The sequence below is a fragment of the Hylaeus anthracinus genome, unplaced genomic scaffold, assembly GCF_026225885.1.
Source record: "Hylaeus anthracinus isolate JK02 unplaced genomic scaffold, UHH_iyHylAnth1.0_haploid 0, whole genome shotgun sequence".
In the NCBI taxonomy this organism is placed as follows: Eukaryota; Metazoa; Arthropoda; class Insecta; order Hymenoptera; family Colletidae; genus Hylaeus; species Hylaeus anthracinus.
Genome location: NW_026533254.1, coordinates 2,513,228 through 2,532,965, shown reverse-complemented (window position 1 = coordinate 2,532,965; position 19,738 = coordinate 2,513,228). Strand labels below are relative to the sequence as shown.

The window sequence follows — 19,738 nt, the reverse complement described above, 5'->3', positions numbered from 1 at the left end:
TACCAAAAATTCGCGTTGGTACATGAGTAATCAAACATTTATAATGTATACAATAATATTTAATATCCGCTTAAATATTAATAACAATCACGGTTCACAATAAGTATTCATAGAAGACATTAATCGTGAGAAATTTTTAATTAAGAATTAATTTCTGACAATAGTTACATTAATTATTAACAATACTTCTTGTTTAAACAATGCTCGTGAATATTATTTTGCTGTAGTATTAATGTTTCGCAAATTCTTGTCTCGATGGGTTCAACGCGGGCTCGAATCGACTGTTGAACGATTAATGTTCATTCTTCCCCCACTACTTTGAGGTAGAAACGATCCTCGCAGGTCTCCAAGGATTTAGTATTCGCGGATCCTTCGATCGATAAGGAGTTCGGGGTCTCGCGCGCGTGGCTTGTGAGTGTGAGTGTCATGTCCACTAACCATGGAGCAAGGGTGACCGTGGATAATCACTACATACTGACCGCTGACCCCTAACGACTGACCACCGATGCCCAGCATTCACCAGGTACCAATTTATTTTATCCTATTTTTCGAAAGCTTCTTTTGCTTGACGTTTTGTTTTCTTTTTTTTTTAACTAGTTCTCTTTAGTGTGCACTTTGTAAATTTCATACTGTACAATTCTGAACATTTTTTCGAATGTTACGAAATAATCGTCTCGCTAGAAGTTGTTTCGGACGTAAACTTCCCTCGATAATGAAAAATATCGTTAGCCAACAACTACTCATTTTCAAGTAAATATTAAGAAACAATAATGGATGTTCTGTTTTTTGATCGACTGGTATGAAGCGGTGAATGCTACTACGCACCTGTACGAAATATAAAAGAATTTCGATAACATTCGACCAAGTTATAGCGATTTATACCATTTTATATGTAGTCGAATTTCAGGAAAAAGAACTTTTAAGTTTTTAATTTTTATTTTTGAAATTAAGTGTCGGATGAATTAACCGTAAATATGAAGTCTTATCATTCTCTATAAGATGATATTTTTTTTAAAATTCGATTGTACGAGTGACGCGCCCCTTAGAATTAATTTCGATCGAAATAGTTCCAAAAGTGGAACTTGTCTAGTAAATCCCGTTCGAACCAGTTAAACTAACCTAAGATTCTTGACCGCCTTAGCCCCAGAAATCTTCTGACTGAGAATAGAACATTACAAATTTAAACTAGCCATGAAGCAGATTTGCAAAATTAATAAAAAGGAAGGAGGAATCTGTTCACCGTTAAATCTTTCAAAACAGTGAACTTTACGAAATGTTTATTAGAATAACTTAAACTGTATCTCTGAAATATTATTATTTAGTCCTCATCCTATCCTACCTATCGATCCACAAATATGTGTAATATTTATTTTCAGCCTAAGTATCATTATTGGCCCCTATTGTAAATCGTTATTAGAGATTACGATTTCATATTAAATTCTATAAATTTATATTTCAAGCTTGAAAGATCTACTAGTAGATTTAAAATTAAAATTTTGAACGAGCCTCTAAACCGTGGTAGGGAAACGTAAAATACATAGATAAATACTACTTTATTCAGATAATAAAGTACTTCACAGTCATTGTTTGTGCTTGTGAAAGGTCAATTTTCAATTAAATTTTATTGCAATCTATCTCAAAACTAATATTTTTGTCCTCTTATAAATAATTCATTCACGTGTACAATCATCATTTTATGAGTACATTATACAAATGTATATCACATGTTAAACATCAATGGTACCTGAAATTCTTTAATGAATGTTTCTTTTAACTCGTAAAATAGTCATTTAGATTATTGATACTTATATACGATTAAACTGACCGATAATTCAGTTAGATATTTTTCAATTATAAAACTTTGTGAACGATTTTGTTATACTTCCGAGATCGCGTTAATACTATTACATTTGTCTGGAAACTTTTGCGCCAAGGCTCGTAATTAGTACAATCCAATGTCTTTTTTAATACCTAATAGTTATAACAATCATAGTGATAACTTTGCATGAAGAGTATACTAAGAAACGAGGTATACGGCATCTCTAGAATCAGGTGATAGAAAATAGCATTGCTCGCAAGGTGTATTTCATGACTTGTCTGTGGTAGTGTCTATAAATGTAACTGCACGTGCTTGCCCGCGTGGGAACATGATTTACGCATGCTCGGGAAATCCTTTTGGAGGGGCAAAGCCCTCTGTCCAGTAAGACCAATGGAGACTAAGAATGGAAACATTATTTTGTAGTTCGTACTCAACACATTTGTGCCAATTTAAACGATTTTTATGTACTGTCATGTGAATATAGAAATAAATTCCAACGAAACATCATTTCTAGTAACCAAAACGCCTCAACGTCTAAACGACAATTAATTCATATATAAAGCAATATTTTAAATACAATGAAGTGACGAAGTTGTCCGACTGTTGTAATGTTTTAAATAAATGAACGATAACAAGACTAATTACGAAATGAATCGTATCGATTGAAAGTTACTCCAAATTATACGATACATCGACAAATGTAGAGAAAAGTCTCGATTGAAAATAACAGTATTATGAATGTAATGTCACAGAAAGCTCAGTTGACAAAATGCATCAAGTTTATGACATAAATTGGTAAACGTAAATATCCAGTGAAAGTGATTAAACACTATGATAATGTTATTTGCCGATAATTATACTTTGAATGATTATGTTGCTACGTCATACGAAGGGTCAAGAAATTTGTAATATATCTTTGAGTGAGATTTAATTAATGAAACATATTTCACATAATTGGTGAAAGATTGAGGAAAGATTTTCAAGTGTACCAAAGAGTTATTATCAATTTTATCATGTTACCCTGTTACCCAAAGAGTTATTATCAATTTTATCGTGTTATGTAATGCGTTGGCCTAATACAAATTATAAGTTCATAAAAAATATCAAAGTGATTATGAAGTGATTGCCAAAGATAGATAAACTTTCTACTAATATTATCATATTTTAATGTAAGAAAAAAAAAACAACTTTGTACATATGGGTTTCTCAAAGATGATAAAACGCATGTTATATGCGAACTTTGCATCGTGCAGTTCTAAAGCAGTAGGAATATTAGCACCATTAACGATTCCACCGTTGCATATAGCATTTTTGTATTACTTTTGGCAAGAATACTCACGAGATGTCGATAAACAGTACTGTTCATGTTCATGTTGGGATACAGTATTCAAAGGTATGTTAAAACTTTCACAGCTGATAATTCTAGCTTGCAACTTAAACTAAAAGTCAGACATGAAAATCTGTAGATGTATCTCTCTTTTAAACTGTTTACATTGCCAAAACACACTTTTATTTTAACACATTTTGTTTTTGCAACCTACAACCGATATCTTAGCATAAACATTTGCTCAATTTTATCCACTTGTATCATTCATACATTTGTTGCAACTCATTTCTAGTAACCATTTGTAATAATTTGAAATACAAGTATAACATGACATAGAACTATATTAATGATAACCAGTTACAGATTTAAGTCAACAAGAGTCAACTACAGATTTTTAAGAGACCTAGACATATGTCACCAGTTGAGAACATGTTAATGTTATTATTTAAATCAGTGTTTCTTAAAAATTATCTTTTCTTTCTTATCTCCATGTATAGATTATGCACCCTTTTAATAATAGACAATTTTTAGTATCTCCCCTTGAATAGAAATTAAAAAATGTATTTATGCAAATTGCTATCCCCAATTTGAGAAACGCTGATGTAGATATTAAATTTGATAAAAACACTCTTATAATAAATTTCTTATAAGAATTTAGTATTTTATTTCAGGATCATATGAGTCTGGTATTGCTTCTTACAAGCACATGTATTTCAATGCTACCGCAAACAGTTTAAAGATATGGATGATTATTGTAATTGGAGTAATCATATTCTATGAAACAACGAAACATTTAACATGGCTAGCATTTCAAAATCGTCTTAGATTTTGCATGATGATTCTTTTCTCAACTGCTATTTTTTCGCATTATTATACTTGGTGGGTTTATATGAATTATTGGAACGATGAATTCTATTCCCAATGGTACCATCAGTTGTTTTTCTCTATCACCGAGTTGATATCTACTTTCCTGGTCATCCATTTGGCAGATAGTAAAAATCCAGTAACTCATAGAAAAGCATTTGGAATAGCTGCTATAGCTATTTTACATATAGTAGCAGGCGGTTGGGATCAATTTGTTGCTAATGTTGTTAGAGGAGAAGGATACGCACATCAGGTAATCCATTTATGAATTACATAGGTATAAACATACGATACAGAACATTTTCGGTTGTTTGCTTTTTGCATTGGATGATGATCATATAAACACTCTATTTTTGGTAATTGAAAACGAAAAATCTTCTGAAGAATTTCCTTACATTTGTACAGCTTTAAAAATAGTACACAACATGGCCAAGACTTTATGTATTGTTTAATTGGTAAAGGAAATACAGAAGATCTTTTACTCTTGATTACTAAAAAAAGAAAAAGTTTTTTCAAATAAATAATGATATAGTATGAACAATATCGTCTTTAATAAATTAGTTACATAGTTAAACTTTGATTTAAATGCTTAGCTAGTGATTTGTATATGGTAGGTCGTACGTGATCTTGGATTTATGATCCCAGACATTCTTCACGTTGCTATTCCATTATGGGCTGTTAAATGGAAGAACGTATATAATCTTCCTGGTTCGGCCAAACGAGATCCTAGTATCAGAAGAGATCTAGCATATATGTTGGGGATGATATGTATAGGATTGTGCATTTGCGCCATACTGTAATTTTGACAGTTACAATGCCTAAAAAATAGTGTCTTAACGATAAAAAGATCCATTTGATTTGATTTATTTTCTTATAGAAAACTGTGGAAGTTATATATCCGCAGACGAATTTTATTGAGAAATACGAATACCTATCTTTCTAATACTTTTCACAGTGCCAGTACCTAGGCTAAAAATAGATGCTATCTTAGTTCGGTGAACTGAATTATAAGATGACTCCCATTGCCAACTAGTTACTTAATTTTTGTAGGATCAAAGATTCTTTTACTTTTTTATGTTCCATTTTATAGCATTATTAGATTATCTTATATGTTTTCAGTTAATTCCGTTGTACCATTTTGCTGTAGTATTAACTAGTAGTATTAACTTAAAATACCTGTAGAGTACAATTTGCTTATTATAAATAACAAATTGTTTTAGAGTTTTCATTCCTAATTTTTTTGTGTGTCAAGCAATATGGTATATTACATTTTGCCTAACATGTACAAAGGCTGAACAAATAGAAATGTTTATTTCCTTTTTGACATTTATCGACTATGTTATAATATTCACGTATATGTTATGACATATTAGATAAAAGTCTCGTATGTAATTTATACATATGCTCATGATAAATAGGGATTCCCTTTTTTTTTAAGTGACAATTTTAACGACTTATTTATGTTAATATTACATTACGATCAATAATTTATTATTTAAATAACTCTTTTTACAAAACATCAAAATATATCGAAAGGCATAACAAATGAATCGAATGAAGATACGTACAAAACATATGGATTTATATATTACGTTTTACAATAATTGCTTTTTGCTATATTTACGACAATATATTTGCTATATCAAAATGTCTATACATATAAGTGCAAAACGGTTCTAATATTAAAAATGGATACATATAGAATATTATTATTTAAAAATTTCGTAGTTCTAAATATCGATGAATGAAATTATTGGATTATAGAAATACTTGTAATATGTACTTATAGAAACGTTCGATTTAATCGGTCTGCTAGCTTAGTGGTTCGATCGTTTCTTTTCTATTTTTTAATTAGATATTTATCAATTTATTGTTGTGTGGGTTTAAATACGGAAGTTAGATAGTAAGCATTTTTATGGCTAAATAGTATTATTAGTATGTTTGTTTAAAATATGCAGTATTGCCAAATGCGATATGCGATACTTGAGACTACACGCAAAAATTGTATCAACAAAAAACATATCATATACAACATTTGTAGTATGTTTTTTAAAAGTAAAGATTTATTATTACATAAAAAAGGAAATGTATGAAAACGATCATTGGCAGCTATCAGGAATGGAGTGTCTTCGTTAATGAACATATGGCTACAACAAAGTGCCTATATGCAACGTGAATTAGTTTCGTTAATATTTCGATTCATGATATCAAATCTAGTGTATGAATTGATTCTACTCATATAAATAGACATTGATTAAGAATTTAATTTTTAAAAGCAGGACGGCTTTAGTAGCCATATAATAGTGAACTAGTTGTTAAAGAATTTTTTCTTCAAAGTAATGAATACATATATGTACGTATTATCGGTTTTCTTTTTTCGCGTAGAGTTGAGAGTGCAGAATTATACAATAAAACAATTAAACTCAGTATCACTCTAGGTGTTCAACTTTCATACAGTTAAGAAACAAACGACTGTATAAACAGACTACAAGGAATTTCGTTTTAATATTTTGCATAATTGATAAAATTCTATATCACGAGTACGTCGTTTTGTTACTTAAAATTGATTAAAAATTTTTTTAAATGTATGTGACGAGACCTTGTTGAGAGAATATTTTTAAATCAATTTCAGTCATATTTATCATTTATTTACATTGTACAATGTAAAACTGAGAAGACAAACGCTTGTCTTCTAACATTTAAAATTAGATTTTATAAAAATTGTAATAATCACCTATCAGTATTTACCTTCGGCATATCAAAAATTTGTGATAGAATATCTTTATTATCATATGACTTTAATATTATGAATAATACACCATGTAACGTGGAATAATCTCTCTAATTGCCAATTTATTATAATGGTTTAAGATTTTGTACGTCCATCGAAAGGATTCTAATTTATGTTAACTTTATACATCTTTTATATTAGGAAGGTATAATGAAAATTGTAAACAAAGTATAAAATATAGTTTCAAAATATGGCGAAAGAAATATATGTAAATAAATTAAAGTTTACAACAAAACTGTAATTTTCTTTCAACGCTACTTTAATTTGTAGGGAAACGGGGGGGGGGGGGGCGGGTAGCCGCTATCACTTTTTTCTTTTTGATGTTTCGTATATAACAAGGTACATAAAGATAACAACGTCTACTCTAAGGTAATTCACGAACATTTATTAATCGTAATAAGTAATAAATACAGTCAAAAACGTTCTTAACTTAATATATCCCAAATAGATTAACATTTGTATGTATAAATAGGCTAGAATAAATTATTTTTTACATATTTTCTAATAATATAACACTTGGAAAGTTTGATCGTCACAAAACTTATTTTCGTCGAAACTTATTGTTAGTTGTATTCTTCACGTCCTAACGCATCAACGAATCAAGTTTAAATAACTGCCCATCCTTTGTGTAACATTAACGATTCTAGATACGTCGAAATAGATATGATAAAATAACGGGAAGTTTACTTTTTCGCAATGGCCGAGGCTACCCCTCCGTTCCTCTGCGCCCTACGTCATATTATTTGAAATACTACCAAGACGGTGATAAGAACGAATTTTCCACTTTCCCGTGTGATTTAATAAAGTGTTCTGATTTAACAGGTTCGAGAAACCGATTTCCAAAACATTGTACTTGTAGAATCTTTGGAATATTAAAAAAAAAATATGCTGCAAAAGGATTTTTAAGGAGTAAAACCACTCTAGAGGCAGAAAAAAAAAAGACCTAAATTTGACAATTTATCTTGGGAGTGTGACAAATGAAATAGAATTTCTTTTCAGAGGGTTTATTTAACACATATTGAAGAACGAAAAACAATTTTTTTATTGTCACTTTCATACAAAATGGCGGCGACAGAGACCGTCGTCGAAAACAGCTGTTTTGAAAATACCGCCACGGGAGGACGGATTTCTCAGCATCTACAAGTCATGGGACAAAAACTAAAGAAAATTTATAATCTATATACAATTGGCTGTGGAAGTACGTAGGGTTTTTCTTCTTAATCAATTTTTGTGAAAGTGGCGCACTTTTTAAGCAAAGACTCGACTTTTTGCCCTAAAAATGAGCATTAAATTGTTTATAAAAAAAAAAAGTTTACATTCAATCAAAAAACGGCTTATTGTGAAGCTACTGTACAAATTTCAAATCGATCCATGCAATAGCCACTGAGAAATTCGTCCTCCCAGTTTGAAAAAAGTGGTTTCGAGAAAAACGCGTTTAAAGTTTTATAAACACTTTAATCGCGCTCTGAGGCACTGCGGCAAAATCGATCATTGAATCTTTTAACATTTGTTTTTCACTGTAAATCAAATGACGTATTATTTGTATGACCCTAAAGTATCGTTTAAGCAAAAAAAAATCGATTTTTTGAAAATCCTAGAGTGATTTCAGCTCTTAAAGTTGATAAAACAATTATCAACGAGAAAAATATAGATAAGTAGTTTTATCATTGATTAATGTTATGGAAAAGTCTTTTTTCAATATTCCTTACCATTTCAACAAAGAAGATTCTAGAAAATCTCCAGGTTAATGCTCCCCACGCGTGGCAATAATTTTGTAACTCACCATGTGCGCCATTTTCTGTTGCGTTCATAATTTCTATGCGCATCACGGTCCAGTGTCGCGTATGAGCGAGAAAATGTTGCAATTGTGGTGGCACCCTTAGCGACACGGAGAAAAGCGCAGGCTTCGAATCGATCCTCCACCCCCAAAGTTTCCAATGAACAACCCCCGGCCGACGACTCTCTCTTGTCGACCCAACAACAGTTCAAAAGCACCCGACGGCAAACATGGCGCTGGATTTTGCAGCCACGTACAAAGTTTTGGTGCTAGGTGACTCGAACGTCGGGAAGACCTGCATCGTGCATCGTTATTGCGACGAACGTTACTACGACACATATACATCAACGATAGGTGAGAGACCCGTCGACGATATCGTATCGCAGTTCTCTCCGGTCTACCTATCGTTACTTAACCCTTTGCGGTCCTATGTCGAGAGATGCTCGAAGAGAACGTACCGAAATAACTAAATCTCGAGCGCAAACGGTCGAAGATCGGCAAGCCGATCGATGACGATCTAACGAGCTGTTTACAGCCGCTTTATGCCATTCTCGCGGTTACTAGTTGCGTTAGTGTCGCGACGATTGTACTAATCTCACCTAATCGTGTCGGATCGAGAGTCCTCGAGTTTAGATTTCAACTTGTCGACAAGCGTCTATCGATCATTTACAGGGCATCTCATTGTTAGGGGATTAATTGATACGCTGATGTACGCTCCGCTTGAAGAGACATTGAAGATTTGATAAATTTTGCCTCGAGATACTGTGACCTGTGACGCGTGAAATTTTCTATCTTTTCGAGTTTAAAGTGTATACCAAGGTGTGCGATTAAGAGAATGATGTGGAAAACGTACTTTGTACTGCCAAGGAACAGTTTCTCTAATAAAACGGCCCTCTTTAAAAAAGAATTAGACGATTAATGTGATCGATCAGCTGATTAGACGCCCAGTGTACTTTTAAATAGATGTTTCAGATATTTGTGTATATACATATGTATACATAGAGGTCTATCATGCTTTTTGCGACTTCCATCCTGCAATTTTCGCTAAACATTCTTTCAATCGGTATATATTTTACATGCGTAGTCGAAAAGATTTGCTCCTATGATTTTCACGAGTAATGAATCAACAGGTATCGACTTCAAGCAGAAAATAATTAACCTGGATGGGACGCCGATTAAGCTTCAAATCTGGTAAGTACACTTGAAATCTACATATATCGATAAGTTTCAACTTTGTTAAGGCTAACTTGGCAATTTCAATAATGTGAGTGTACGTGACGTCCGCCAAAAATTACGAATACTAGTCGAATCTGAGACATGAAAGCGGGAAAGGCTCTTAAATCCAACATTCAGACAACTGACTTTCATTTTTTAGTTCTCTAATGTGCAAATAAATTACTTTGATTTTCAGCATATCTTTCGATACGTTAACAATAAAGTGCATTTGACAGCGCAGTCAAACAAAAATGAACAACTTCCATTCCGTTTATTTTTTTGTCTATAGTTACCACATTAGATCTATAGAAAGGTTTCATGATTTTCCTGGTGTATCATTTGTGGTATTGTAGCACTAATAAATAACGAGATTAATTTAGGATATAATGTTCATTGTTATCTTAAACTTTCTGCCATTTTAAGTATCTCTTTCACTCTATAAATTAAAATGAGATACTTTTACCTCACTTACTGACAAATGTTAAGAAACAAAGTAGTTATTGAAGCATTTTGCAGCATTTGCTGCATGTAATGTCCGTCAGATTGAGACTTAGATTAAGACTTAGATTAAGACTTACGTCTGAATTTTTGAATACTCTTTCGTTCTTTGCAAGCAAAAATTACTTGGCACTACCCACGTTGTATTTTCTCTTGGTACCGCGGTTCCCTTTAATCCAAGACTAGTCTTTCTTCCACCTTACGGTATAAAATCTATACTTTAGCAATGCAAACAGTATACTCCGAGATGTTGTCCTGAAAATGAAAAACCATTCGGTAACCACAGTTATTCCGTACTTGACTGTAAATTCTCAAGCTCCGCATGTAAATATTTATATTTATTACAAATTCTATCAATAATCATGAAATTCTCAACGGCACTTGCCCCAATTCACGTTTATCGAACCAGTTCCGTGCTTCGCCGTCGTACCTACATTTTTAAGGTCCACTTCTGTATTTACTTCTCCTGAAAAACAACACGTTTCCGATACTCCTTATTTTTATTAATTTATGTTTTAGCAAAATTCAATCGGATAAACAAGACTTCAATGTGTATCTTCGAAGGAACACGACCGTGACGATCATTTTCTAGGAAAATTCTACGTCATAATTCAGATAATCTTGTTTTCAAAGACTGTTGGCGACTATTGCACAAATTTTTAACAACTACTGTCGTCTTCTTGCCTACTTCAATATTATCCAATTAATTAAGGGGAGCAAACTCTACGAGGAGAAAATGTTTTGCCATTTTAGGGAGGCGCAAAATATAAAAAATCAAAATAAAAAAAAAAGAAAAAGAAAATATTTAACATATATGTTGCAGGGAAATGATAAAAATAGAGATTCGATCAAATTCCTAAAGTAGATGATCAATTCACGGGAGATGCTAAAATAACAACTCCATAAGGTCATTTCCCTAAAGAAAGTAAATGATTTGATCAAATCCCTTGACTGTTTTAGCGAAAAGATGGAATAATATTGTTTAGATATTAAAAGTATTAATTTAGTAAATCATGCGTTATTAAGTATAGAGTAGGTAATACAACAATACTCATAGAAACATAAATTATTTATTCGAGACTAATTAGCAAAAGAAATAGGTACTTAAGCTGATATTTTAAAAAACAAAAAGAATATTTTTAGGCAATGTCATTAATAAATAATTTATGTTTCTACGACTATTGTTGTATTACCTACTCTATACTTAATAACGCATGATTTACTAAATTAATACTTTTAATATCTAAACAATATTATTCCATCTTTTCACTAAAACAGTCAAGGGATTTGATCAAATCATATTATTTCATCTTTTCACTAAAACAGTTAAGGGATGTGATCAAATCGCTTACTTTCTTTAGGGAAATGACCTCACAGAGTTGTTATTTTAACATCTTCCGTGAATTGATCATCTACCTTAGGAATTTGATCAAATCTCTATTTTTATCATTTCCCTGCAACATATACAAATATGAATCACTTCAATACCTTTTTTTACTGATAGATTTATTGTTGAAATTTAACAACATTAGAGTATATTTTTCCCGTGCCCTCAATGTCTATCGAAGAAAGTCTAAATTAAATGATAGGTTCGATGTTTTTAAATAAATTTGTCAATATAAGTATGTATTAGGTGTATGCATAAGTTTTGTAGTTCGTTTTGTTTTCGTGTTGAATCACTTTATTAATGTCTCGGTTCCAAGTCATGAGATCTTAGGGGGATCGAACCAGTCTATTCGGTTAACAAAATAGAGTACTCTGTCGATAACGGAGTTTCTTTTCATATCGACGGACTTATCGGTAGAGAACGCTCCATTATCGACCGAGAACTCTATCTTACCAATCATGTAACCCCATACCCTTTCGAGATCCCATAGCTTAAAACTGGGTTAATATTTCTATCTGCTCTATCAAGTTAATCGTTACTATTAATATACTATTGATTTTTTAAAGGGATACTGCTGGTCAGGAGCGATTTAGAACGCTAACCACAGCTTATTACCGCGGTGCCATGGGTATACTTTTGATGTATGACGTCACAAATTTAGAAAGTTTCAATCATATGTCTTATTGGCTACAAAATATTCAAGAAGTAAGCAGACGAAATATCATATTCGACAAACTAATCGACATGACATATAACAAAAGATATTTGCATACCCACACTGCTGCTCAAAAGTTCGAAGCACCTTTTGATTTTCACAGAAAATTATATTGTTGCATGTTAAAAAAACGTTATTCGAGCACAATATAAAATAAAAATTGCGTATCTTGCATATTCGTTAAAAAAATACAAGAAACTTGCAAATTACTCTTTCTCAAAACACAAAGTTTAGAATTTCACATTTTCTGGCGATCAATTATCTAATTATTTTGATATTGATCCTATTTTGTCGACGAGTGAATGCAAACCTTAAGAAATCAAGGAACTCGATAGCAATAATGATAAAATGTTTAGTTTCAAACATGATCATAATTTCCATCCAAAATTATACTTTAATCGTATATTCACTAAAACCTTTCTATACGTATATTCTATATATGCACATAGAAAAAGCTTGATTTATTTTCAATACAAAGGATCGCTTTTGAGCAGGAATGTATCTGCATTAGAGATAGAAATACATAAAATGGGAAAGTTAAGCATCTTTATTTTAATAAAATATTCATACGATGATAAATATTTTCGTTTATTTGCAAAGGACAGTATGATTCATCGCAGAAAGAAATTTCACTGCAAAAGACAAAAAATCGTCTTACATTTTTCGATTCGACGCGAATAACGAAACCCTTTCGTCATTTTCTTTGCAGAACGCTTCGCCAGATGTGGTAAAAGTGTTGACAGCGAATAAATGCGACGTTACTGCGAACAGAGCTGTTAACGTGGAGTGGGGACAAAAAATAGCCGAACATTTTGACATGCCCTTTTTCGAGGTTTCCTGTAAAGAGAACATAAACATCGAGAAAGCGTTCCTTACGCTGGCTAGAAGAATACGAGAGCAACGAGGACAAACGGTAAAATATTATTTCAAATAACACGTTATCTTATTTCACAGCTATTTTTATACCTGCGATCAATTTTGAAGTAACATTATTCGAAGTATTATTTCAAATGACGTATTATTTTATTTTATAATTATTTGAAATAATGGTGAAATTGTTCTTTAAAATTATATCAGACTACTTGATTCTGGTTTGAACCGGATCATTCCATGCGAAACCGAACACTTTTTAGCGATATTTTAACATATCTCGAAGGATTTTTAAGAATTCTACATTAAAAAATTCGTATTAAAATAAACAAAAGAAATATAATACAAATGACGTGTTCGAAGTCTTACAAGTATTCGAGTACACAAGTGTTACGGTAACATGCGCCAGTCGTCAACTATGAAAGAAGAATAAAAATGATTCATGCTGTTTTATTAGCAGCCAGCAAATTGTGTTGGTTAATTTCAAAGATTGTATGCACTCATTCCATATTTTATAATGATACTTGTAATGATATAATTTATATCATCACTACACTGCGAATTTTATGCACTTGTGACGTACAATAATATAGAAAACATACATGAAATATGCATAATGTGTGTTGAACATATTCTACAATTAATATAATAATATTTTTATTTCATTTTTCATAGATGCTCGTACATTTTGGTTATGTTTAGCATGTGATTATTATTACATATTACTTTCATATCATCATAAATGCATATAATCCGCAGTCTAATCGTCACACTTGGAAGAGATATTCGGGTGGCCTAGGTGTAGGTGGATCACCCTATACAGGGTGTCCCAAAAATGTTGTAACATCTTGAAAGGGGTGGTTCGAGAGATGATTTGAAACAACTTTTTCCTTAGCGAAAATGTTGTCCGAGGCTTCGTTGAGGAGATATTAACGGAAAACATTGACCAATCAGAGCGCGCGTAGACCGTTGGAGCTGCCGTGGTAGCGAAGGCTACGAGCTAAGCGGTCGCGTCAATGTCCCCTTCGATGCACGTCGTGTCGCTTGTTCGCGTATGAGCGCGGCCGCTTAGCGCGTAGCCTTCGCTACTACGGCCGCTCCAACGGTATACGCGCGCTCTGATTGGCCGAGGTTTTCTGTTAATATCTTCTTAACGAAGCCTCGGACAACATTTTCGCTAAGGAAAAAGTTGTTCCACATAACCTCCCGAACCATCCCTTTCAAAGACCTCCAACATTTTTGGGACACCCTGTATATTTCTTTCAAGAAAAATGTATAATCTTTAGTCAAATTTAAATTTGACATTTAATCTAATGTTATTATTATACATAAAATTTCATTAAAATGCTGCAATTACTTTACCTTATCCCAATAGAATAATATTTAATTAATAATATTTAAATGAAAATTGATTTAAACTTACAATTATTACATATTAAAGTTGATTGAACCAACATCGTATGCATCCTGATTTCAGGTCAGTTTGTTCGAGGCATCCGAATGTGAACAACCCGACAGCGCCAGCGTAATTAAACTTCAATTAAAGAGTCAACTGAGGGACGGATGGAGCTGCTCGTGTTAGTTTATACCTATAATTAATTATGGGAATCGAGACGTGCTTCGAGTATCGGTAAAACACACGATGGATTCGCTTGAGACGGGATTTTATCTTTCGACGGGCCAGCATACAGAAAAAGAAGAGGAAGGCGCGTTGTTTCTATATGTAAGTGTACATACATACGCATGATGCGAGAGAATTACGTCGAAGTGAAATTTCGAGAAGGTACGGGCACCGAGAAGTCCGAGCCTAGCACGAATGGAGGAGACAGAAAAAGGTTTTTTGTATTGATGAGTAGATTATATTATATGTATGTGCTGTCTGCGACACTTGATTAAACGCGTTAAAAGTTTTGCTATATTATTCTCTATTTATTCTCTACTTAATACATGGTGGTACAACCGAGGTGGGTGTGATTCTACATGAAAAAACAAATCGAAAATAAGGAATCGAATTTCTTCATTTGAGGCTTCGTTCTCAAGAAAATCGCTTTTGAATATTCAGCGAGTACGCGTACATTTAACTATGGTTTAGATAGGTGGATCTCGATACAGACTTTACATTCACACTAAATCCGTAGGCAGAAATGAGTAATACAGCACATCATCTTGATATTAATGATATTAGTACTATTTATAAGTGACATATGACTTGATGTGGATCGGAATCCATCCATCTAAACCATCTCGGTTGTACCACCGATGCTGAGACACCCTGTATTTCGAAAGCAATAGGTCCTATGTAATGGAAGTAGGTATACGCAGTTATTTTAATTAAGCTCTTATTTAGTCTGAAGATATTTATTCTTTATGGAAAAAGATACATATCAGCCTGCGTCGTTTGAATACATGCATGGCAAATGAAACGTAAAAAGACAATATATATTTAACGAAAATACTTTATTAGTATCTTTCTTGTACATCTACCATTTTTCTTTATAATGCAAAGAATCTGATTTGGTAACGATTTATACAGAGTGTGTATAGAAGAATATGGTATTATTTTCAATTCGGACTCGATAGCGTTTACAAGATCTTCTTAGCAAGAAAGTGATCGATTATTATTCGTATTAATTCGTCTTGAAAAGTGCCCCCAAACATTTTCGATGATGTTCAAATCTGGTGATAGTGCTGGCCAATTTATTAACTATGTAATTCCCTGTTGTTTGTGCCAGTCATTAATTAATTTGACCATGCGTATAAACGGGTTATTGTGTTGAAGTATCTATTATCTTGCATTATGTCAACAATCTGATGATTCGTATCTTTTTCATGAACAATGAATATTTTTCTACTAAATAATTGAACACTTAACACAACTGCGTATGCTTTCATTAAATAGGATCTATTATTTTACAAAACTAGTATTAATTGATCTTAGGACAAGTATAGTATAATAAAAATATTATTGCGTTTATTCAAGTGTCGCGGACTGTGTGTCTACAATGCAACTATCAGCGATACTTGTCACGAATACTAGAACAAGTATCGCATAGTGCATATACACCTTTCCACCGATTTACACGAAAGAGTGGTTTCTCTCTTTTCGTATGAAAACCCGTGCAAAGCGGGAGTAAACAAACAAAATAACTTGATTGGTTATCCAATTAAAATCCTTTATTCCAACGTAAAATATAAATGAAATACGAATGAAAAACAAAAAGTGCCAGTTCATTCGTAAAATAAGAAATATATACAGCTATATTTTATAATCTTAGTTTCTAAAAATACGATTTTTCTTTCACGTGGCACGTGTATCTTTTTAATTTCTTTCGAAAACTATCATTAATTATCACTGCCCATTAAATATGAAGTTTTGAAAAGGAAATTCTCCTTTTTAAATTGAATGCCAACGTTAATAAACAAACTACACTAAGAACTGATTGTATAGATACAGACTGTCCAGTTTAGCGAACATTTCTCTTTTCAACTGTTTTTATTTTTAGATATCCGTTATTTGAAAAACGCCTAAAGAAAAATTGTCTAAAACAAAAAAAGTACCGTGTTGGTCGGTGGTTAGGTATACCGCCATGACTTTCGCACCTTCGTTCCAATGTTTTTCAAACGCCGAAACGTGATGATTCGTCATTGGACATACCGCGTGTACGCAATTAGGCACGCATCACGTAGAACAACGTAACCGTATAAGAAAGGCACAATTATACTCTATGCTAAGCGAATATTGCTAAAAAAAAAAAGACTCGTACTTTACCTCAGAATATGCTCCTACGTTATGCATAGCGTTTAACCCTTTGAACGCGGGACGATTTTTGCTGGAAGTTCTACGGGGCATACTACTGCCAGAGTCGCGCTCGTAGTTTAACGAGGCGCGGTAAGCTGTGTCTCGTTTTCAACGTTTCGGAGACGAATACAAATTAACCCCTTTAGCGCCGACCCAAGAAGTTCAACCTGATCGACAAATGCCTAGTTCCACAGATGTAATTTAGTAGAGTCTGAAAAGAAAATTAATAAGAATTTAGTTGTAGATGAAAATCGTGAAATTTACAAAATAACGCGTTAAGATATAGAGAAAATTAATTCTTGATGATTACATTAATAATATTTATCTAAAATTGTTGAAGCAAAATTCGAATCTTTGGTTATTCTTTATAAAAACCATTTACAAATTGAACAAATTACCACTATAACATAGTTTGACATAGAATATGTGATACAAAGTATGAGCAATGCATATTTTATTATTTATAACAATATCAGGAGTTACTACTTCCATCATTTAATTTTACATGGGAATCAGAGGATGCAAATTCGAATCTCTGTTTGACGTAACGCCATTTTAATTCTACGTTGCTATACATAAAGAGATAATTAATTATTGTCTATAAAATATCTATTGAAAACTACATCTATAATAATGTTTATTTAATATTATAAAGAAAATTCGAATCTTTGATTATTCTTCATTAACAGCATTTATGCATGCAATGTAGAATCCAATGTATATTTAAATATTTATAACAGTATAACAAGTCACTACTTCCATGTAATTGTCAGTCAATTGAACTAATTCCTTATAATATTATAATTGAGTTAATGTAATGTAACATCAATGGCGTGAATATAATCAAGTTACAAATGCATTCAATTCAAGGATTGTCATTTGCCATTTTCAAACACAAACGCATAGAACGCACGACGATGTTTTGCACCAAAGGGGTTAATTGTAATCTAGGCAATAGATGTCTATTTACGACTAAACGATTGCAGCCAACAATGAAGCAATTCGAGTCACGCTATTTATACAGGTATATGTAAATAGATACATCAGAACCCGATACCGTTTACCATTGTTATCGGGAACTAACATGACAGTGGTAAATAATGAAAATTACGTGTGACTATTTAGGTAAAACAAAGCAAAATTCTGGCATCTGCGGCATCACTGTTTCTCATCGAACAAACAGAACTTCAAACCGAGCTTTGTAGTATTACGAACCGGAAAAAGTTCACGAGGCTTTTTAAAACGCAATTCAGATACTCGGAACCTTTTTTTTTTTTTTAAAACACTATTTCATTTAACGAAGTGTCCATTTATTTGTAGGACTCTTTTCCATCGTTCTACAAGCTTGTCAATTCCTTTTTTTATAAAAGTTTTGAGTTTTATTCATAAAAAATGAATTAATTTCCGATTTCACTTCGACACCGTTTTTAAAGTTACTGTTTAGTGAAAAGTTAGACATCGATCAAATTGAGTGGTAGTTATAAGGATACAGATCAGACTATAAGGAGGATGAGGTAAAACTTTCCGTTAAACATTCTTTTTTTTTAGCGAGTCGAAAAAGGAATTTGAAGTCGTGCGTTATCGTGTAAAAGAAGTGCCTAAACAAATTTTCAATTTTTCGTTGTCTGTCTTTAATAAAACAATTGAAAACTACACAGCATGTATATTAACTACGAAGATCAAACTTGTTGCTGATACCAATTTTATGTAATACATTTGCAAATTACTAAACGAAACTCGATTTTAGTTCTTTGCTAACCAAAAGACCACGCGAACTTTTTCCGATACCTAATAACGGACGACACCACGTGTTAAATTCAAGAGTATGAAGCATACAACTGTTTTGTAATAAACTTATAGCGCGTATATTAACCAGCGAAGCAAACGGTGCGACTGTACAACATTTTATAAAATTTTAAACTCGATTACGTTATGAAATATACTATGTTAGAATTTGCTTGTTGGTTAATCATTTTTGCACAGTTTTACACGTAATAGTTGATACGTTTGTTACTTAGCCCGTTCATTCTCGAACCAATTGTTAATACAATCGCCATTTTGAAACTTGAACGTGGTTTGTTTCGTTTGTCGTGGTGTTAAATCAGTGATTCTTAACATTTTTAAGCTCGTGGCACAGAGTAGAAAGAGATTCAATAATACATTGCTTGCAATGTATCAATTCCATAAAGATACAATTTTTATTTGAATTTTTATTTTTACTTGATTCAAAGAAGAAAGATTTAACGAATGGGACCCAAGTAATTTAGGATCGAAACGTTTAAAACATAAAGGGTTTTCCAGAAGGAGCTTTTATTTTATTATCTAATAACAAAATACACCTGCAACGTAACCGTGGTGTACATCTTTCGCGTTTAATTGCATTCATATTCTATCTGTTGTAGCCATTAATTTATAGATATTTGATTGAACATTAATATAGTTTGAAAAATCTTCCAAAATAAAAATGCGTCAGATCTGTTGCCAAACATTGGCGATGCACAATGGTTAAGAATCACTGTGTCAAGCAATATATTTATAATCTAACATTGTACACCAGGGCATCAGAACCGTTTCACCGCACGAGCAGCATGCAAAATACACAGTCGCATCTCTCTGTGGCGCCACTGTGACGCGACTGTATTTCTTTGTGGCGCCACTGTGACGCGACTGTATTTC

General features: G+C 32.6%; 3 protein-coding genes across 3 annotated transcripts; 2 read left to right on the top strand and 1 right to left on the bottom strand.

The window, feature by feature from the left end:
• The window catches only part of LOC128887214 (uncharacterized), a 144,355-nt gene that overhangs the window by 107,270 nt on the left and 17,347 nt on the right, over nt 1-19,738 (bottom strand).
• On the top strand, nt 2,184-7,025 carry LOC128887209 (uncharacterized). Its single transcript, XM_054142852.1, has 3 exons — nt 2,184-3,212; nt 3,818-4,263; nt 4,625-7,025. The coding sequence occupies exons 1-3, from the start codon at nt 3,017-3,019 to the stop codon at nt 4,808-4,810; spliced, it is 828 nt and encodes a 275-aa protein (XP_053998827.1). The 5' UTR covers nt 2,184-3,016; the 3' UTR covers nt 4,811-7,025.
• LOC128887237 (ras-related protein Rab-13) lies at nt 7,192-18,301 on the top strand. 2 transcript variants are annotated; one of them, XM_054142930.1, is made up of 6 exons: nt 7,192-8,932; nt 9,709-9,769; nt 12,245-12,383; nt 13,103-13,306; nt 14,741-14,986; nt 18,188-18,301. In XM_054142930.1, the coding sequence occupies exons 1-5, from the start codon at nt 8,809-8,811 to the stop codon at nt 14,843-14,845; spliced, it is 633 nt and encodes a 210-aa protein (XP_053998905.1). In that variant the 5' UTR covers nt 7,192-8,808; the 3' UTR covers nt 14,846-14,986; nt 18,188-18,301. The 2 variants fall into 2 exon arrangements, with proteins under 2 accessions (XP_053998905.1, XP_053998895.1); XM_054142920.1 differs by lacking the exon at nt 18,188-18,301 and adding an exon at nt 15,909-16,036 and having other exon boundaries at nt 14,741-15,870.

Excerpts from the sequence above, each read along its gene's own strand:
- LOC128887209 (XM_054142852.1), top strand. The coding sequence starts at position 3,017 with ATGGGTTTCTCAAAGATGATAAAACGCATGTTATATGCGAACTTTGCA. Across the intron at positions 3,213-3,817 it reads TTGGGATACAGTATTCAAAG|GATCATATGAGTCTGGTATT; the intron begins GTATGTTAAAAC and ends ATTTTATTTCAG. Across the intron at positions 4,264-4,624 it reads GAGAAGGATACGCACATCAG|GTCGTACGTGATCTTGGATT; the intron begins GTAATCCATTTA and ends TGTATATGGTAG.
- LOC128887237 (XM_054142930.1), top strand. The coding sequence starts at position 8,809 with ATGGCGCTGGATTTTGCAGCCACGTACAAAGTTTTGGTGCTAGGTGAC. Across the intron at positions 9,770-12,244 it reads CCGATTAAGCTTCAAATCTG|GGATACTGCTGGTCAGGAGC; the intron begins GTAAGTACACTT and ends GATTTTTTAAAG. Across the intron at positions 12,384-13,102 it reads GGCTACAAAATATTCAAGAA|AACGCTTCGCCAGATGTGGT; the intron begins GTAAGCAGACGA and ends TTTTCTTTGCAG.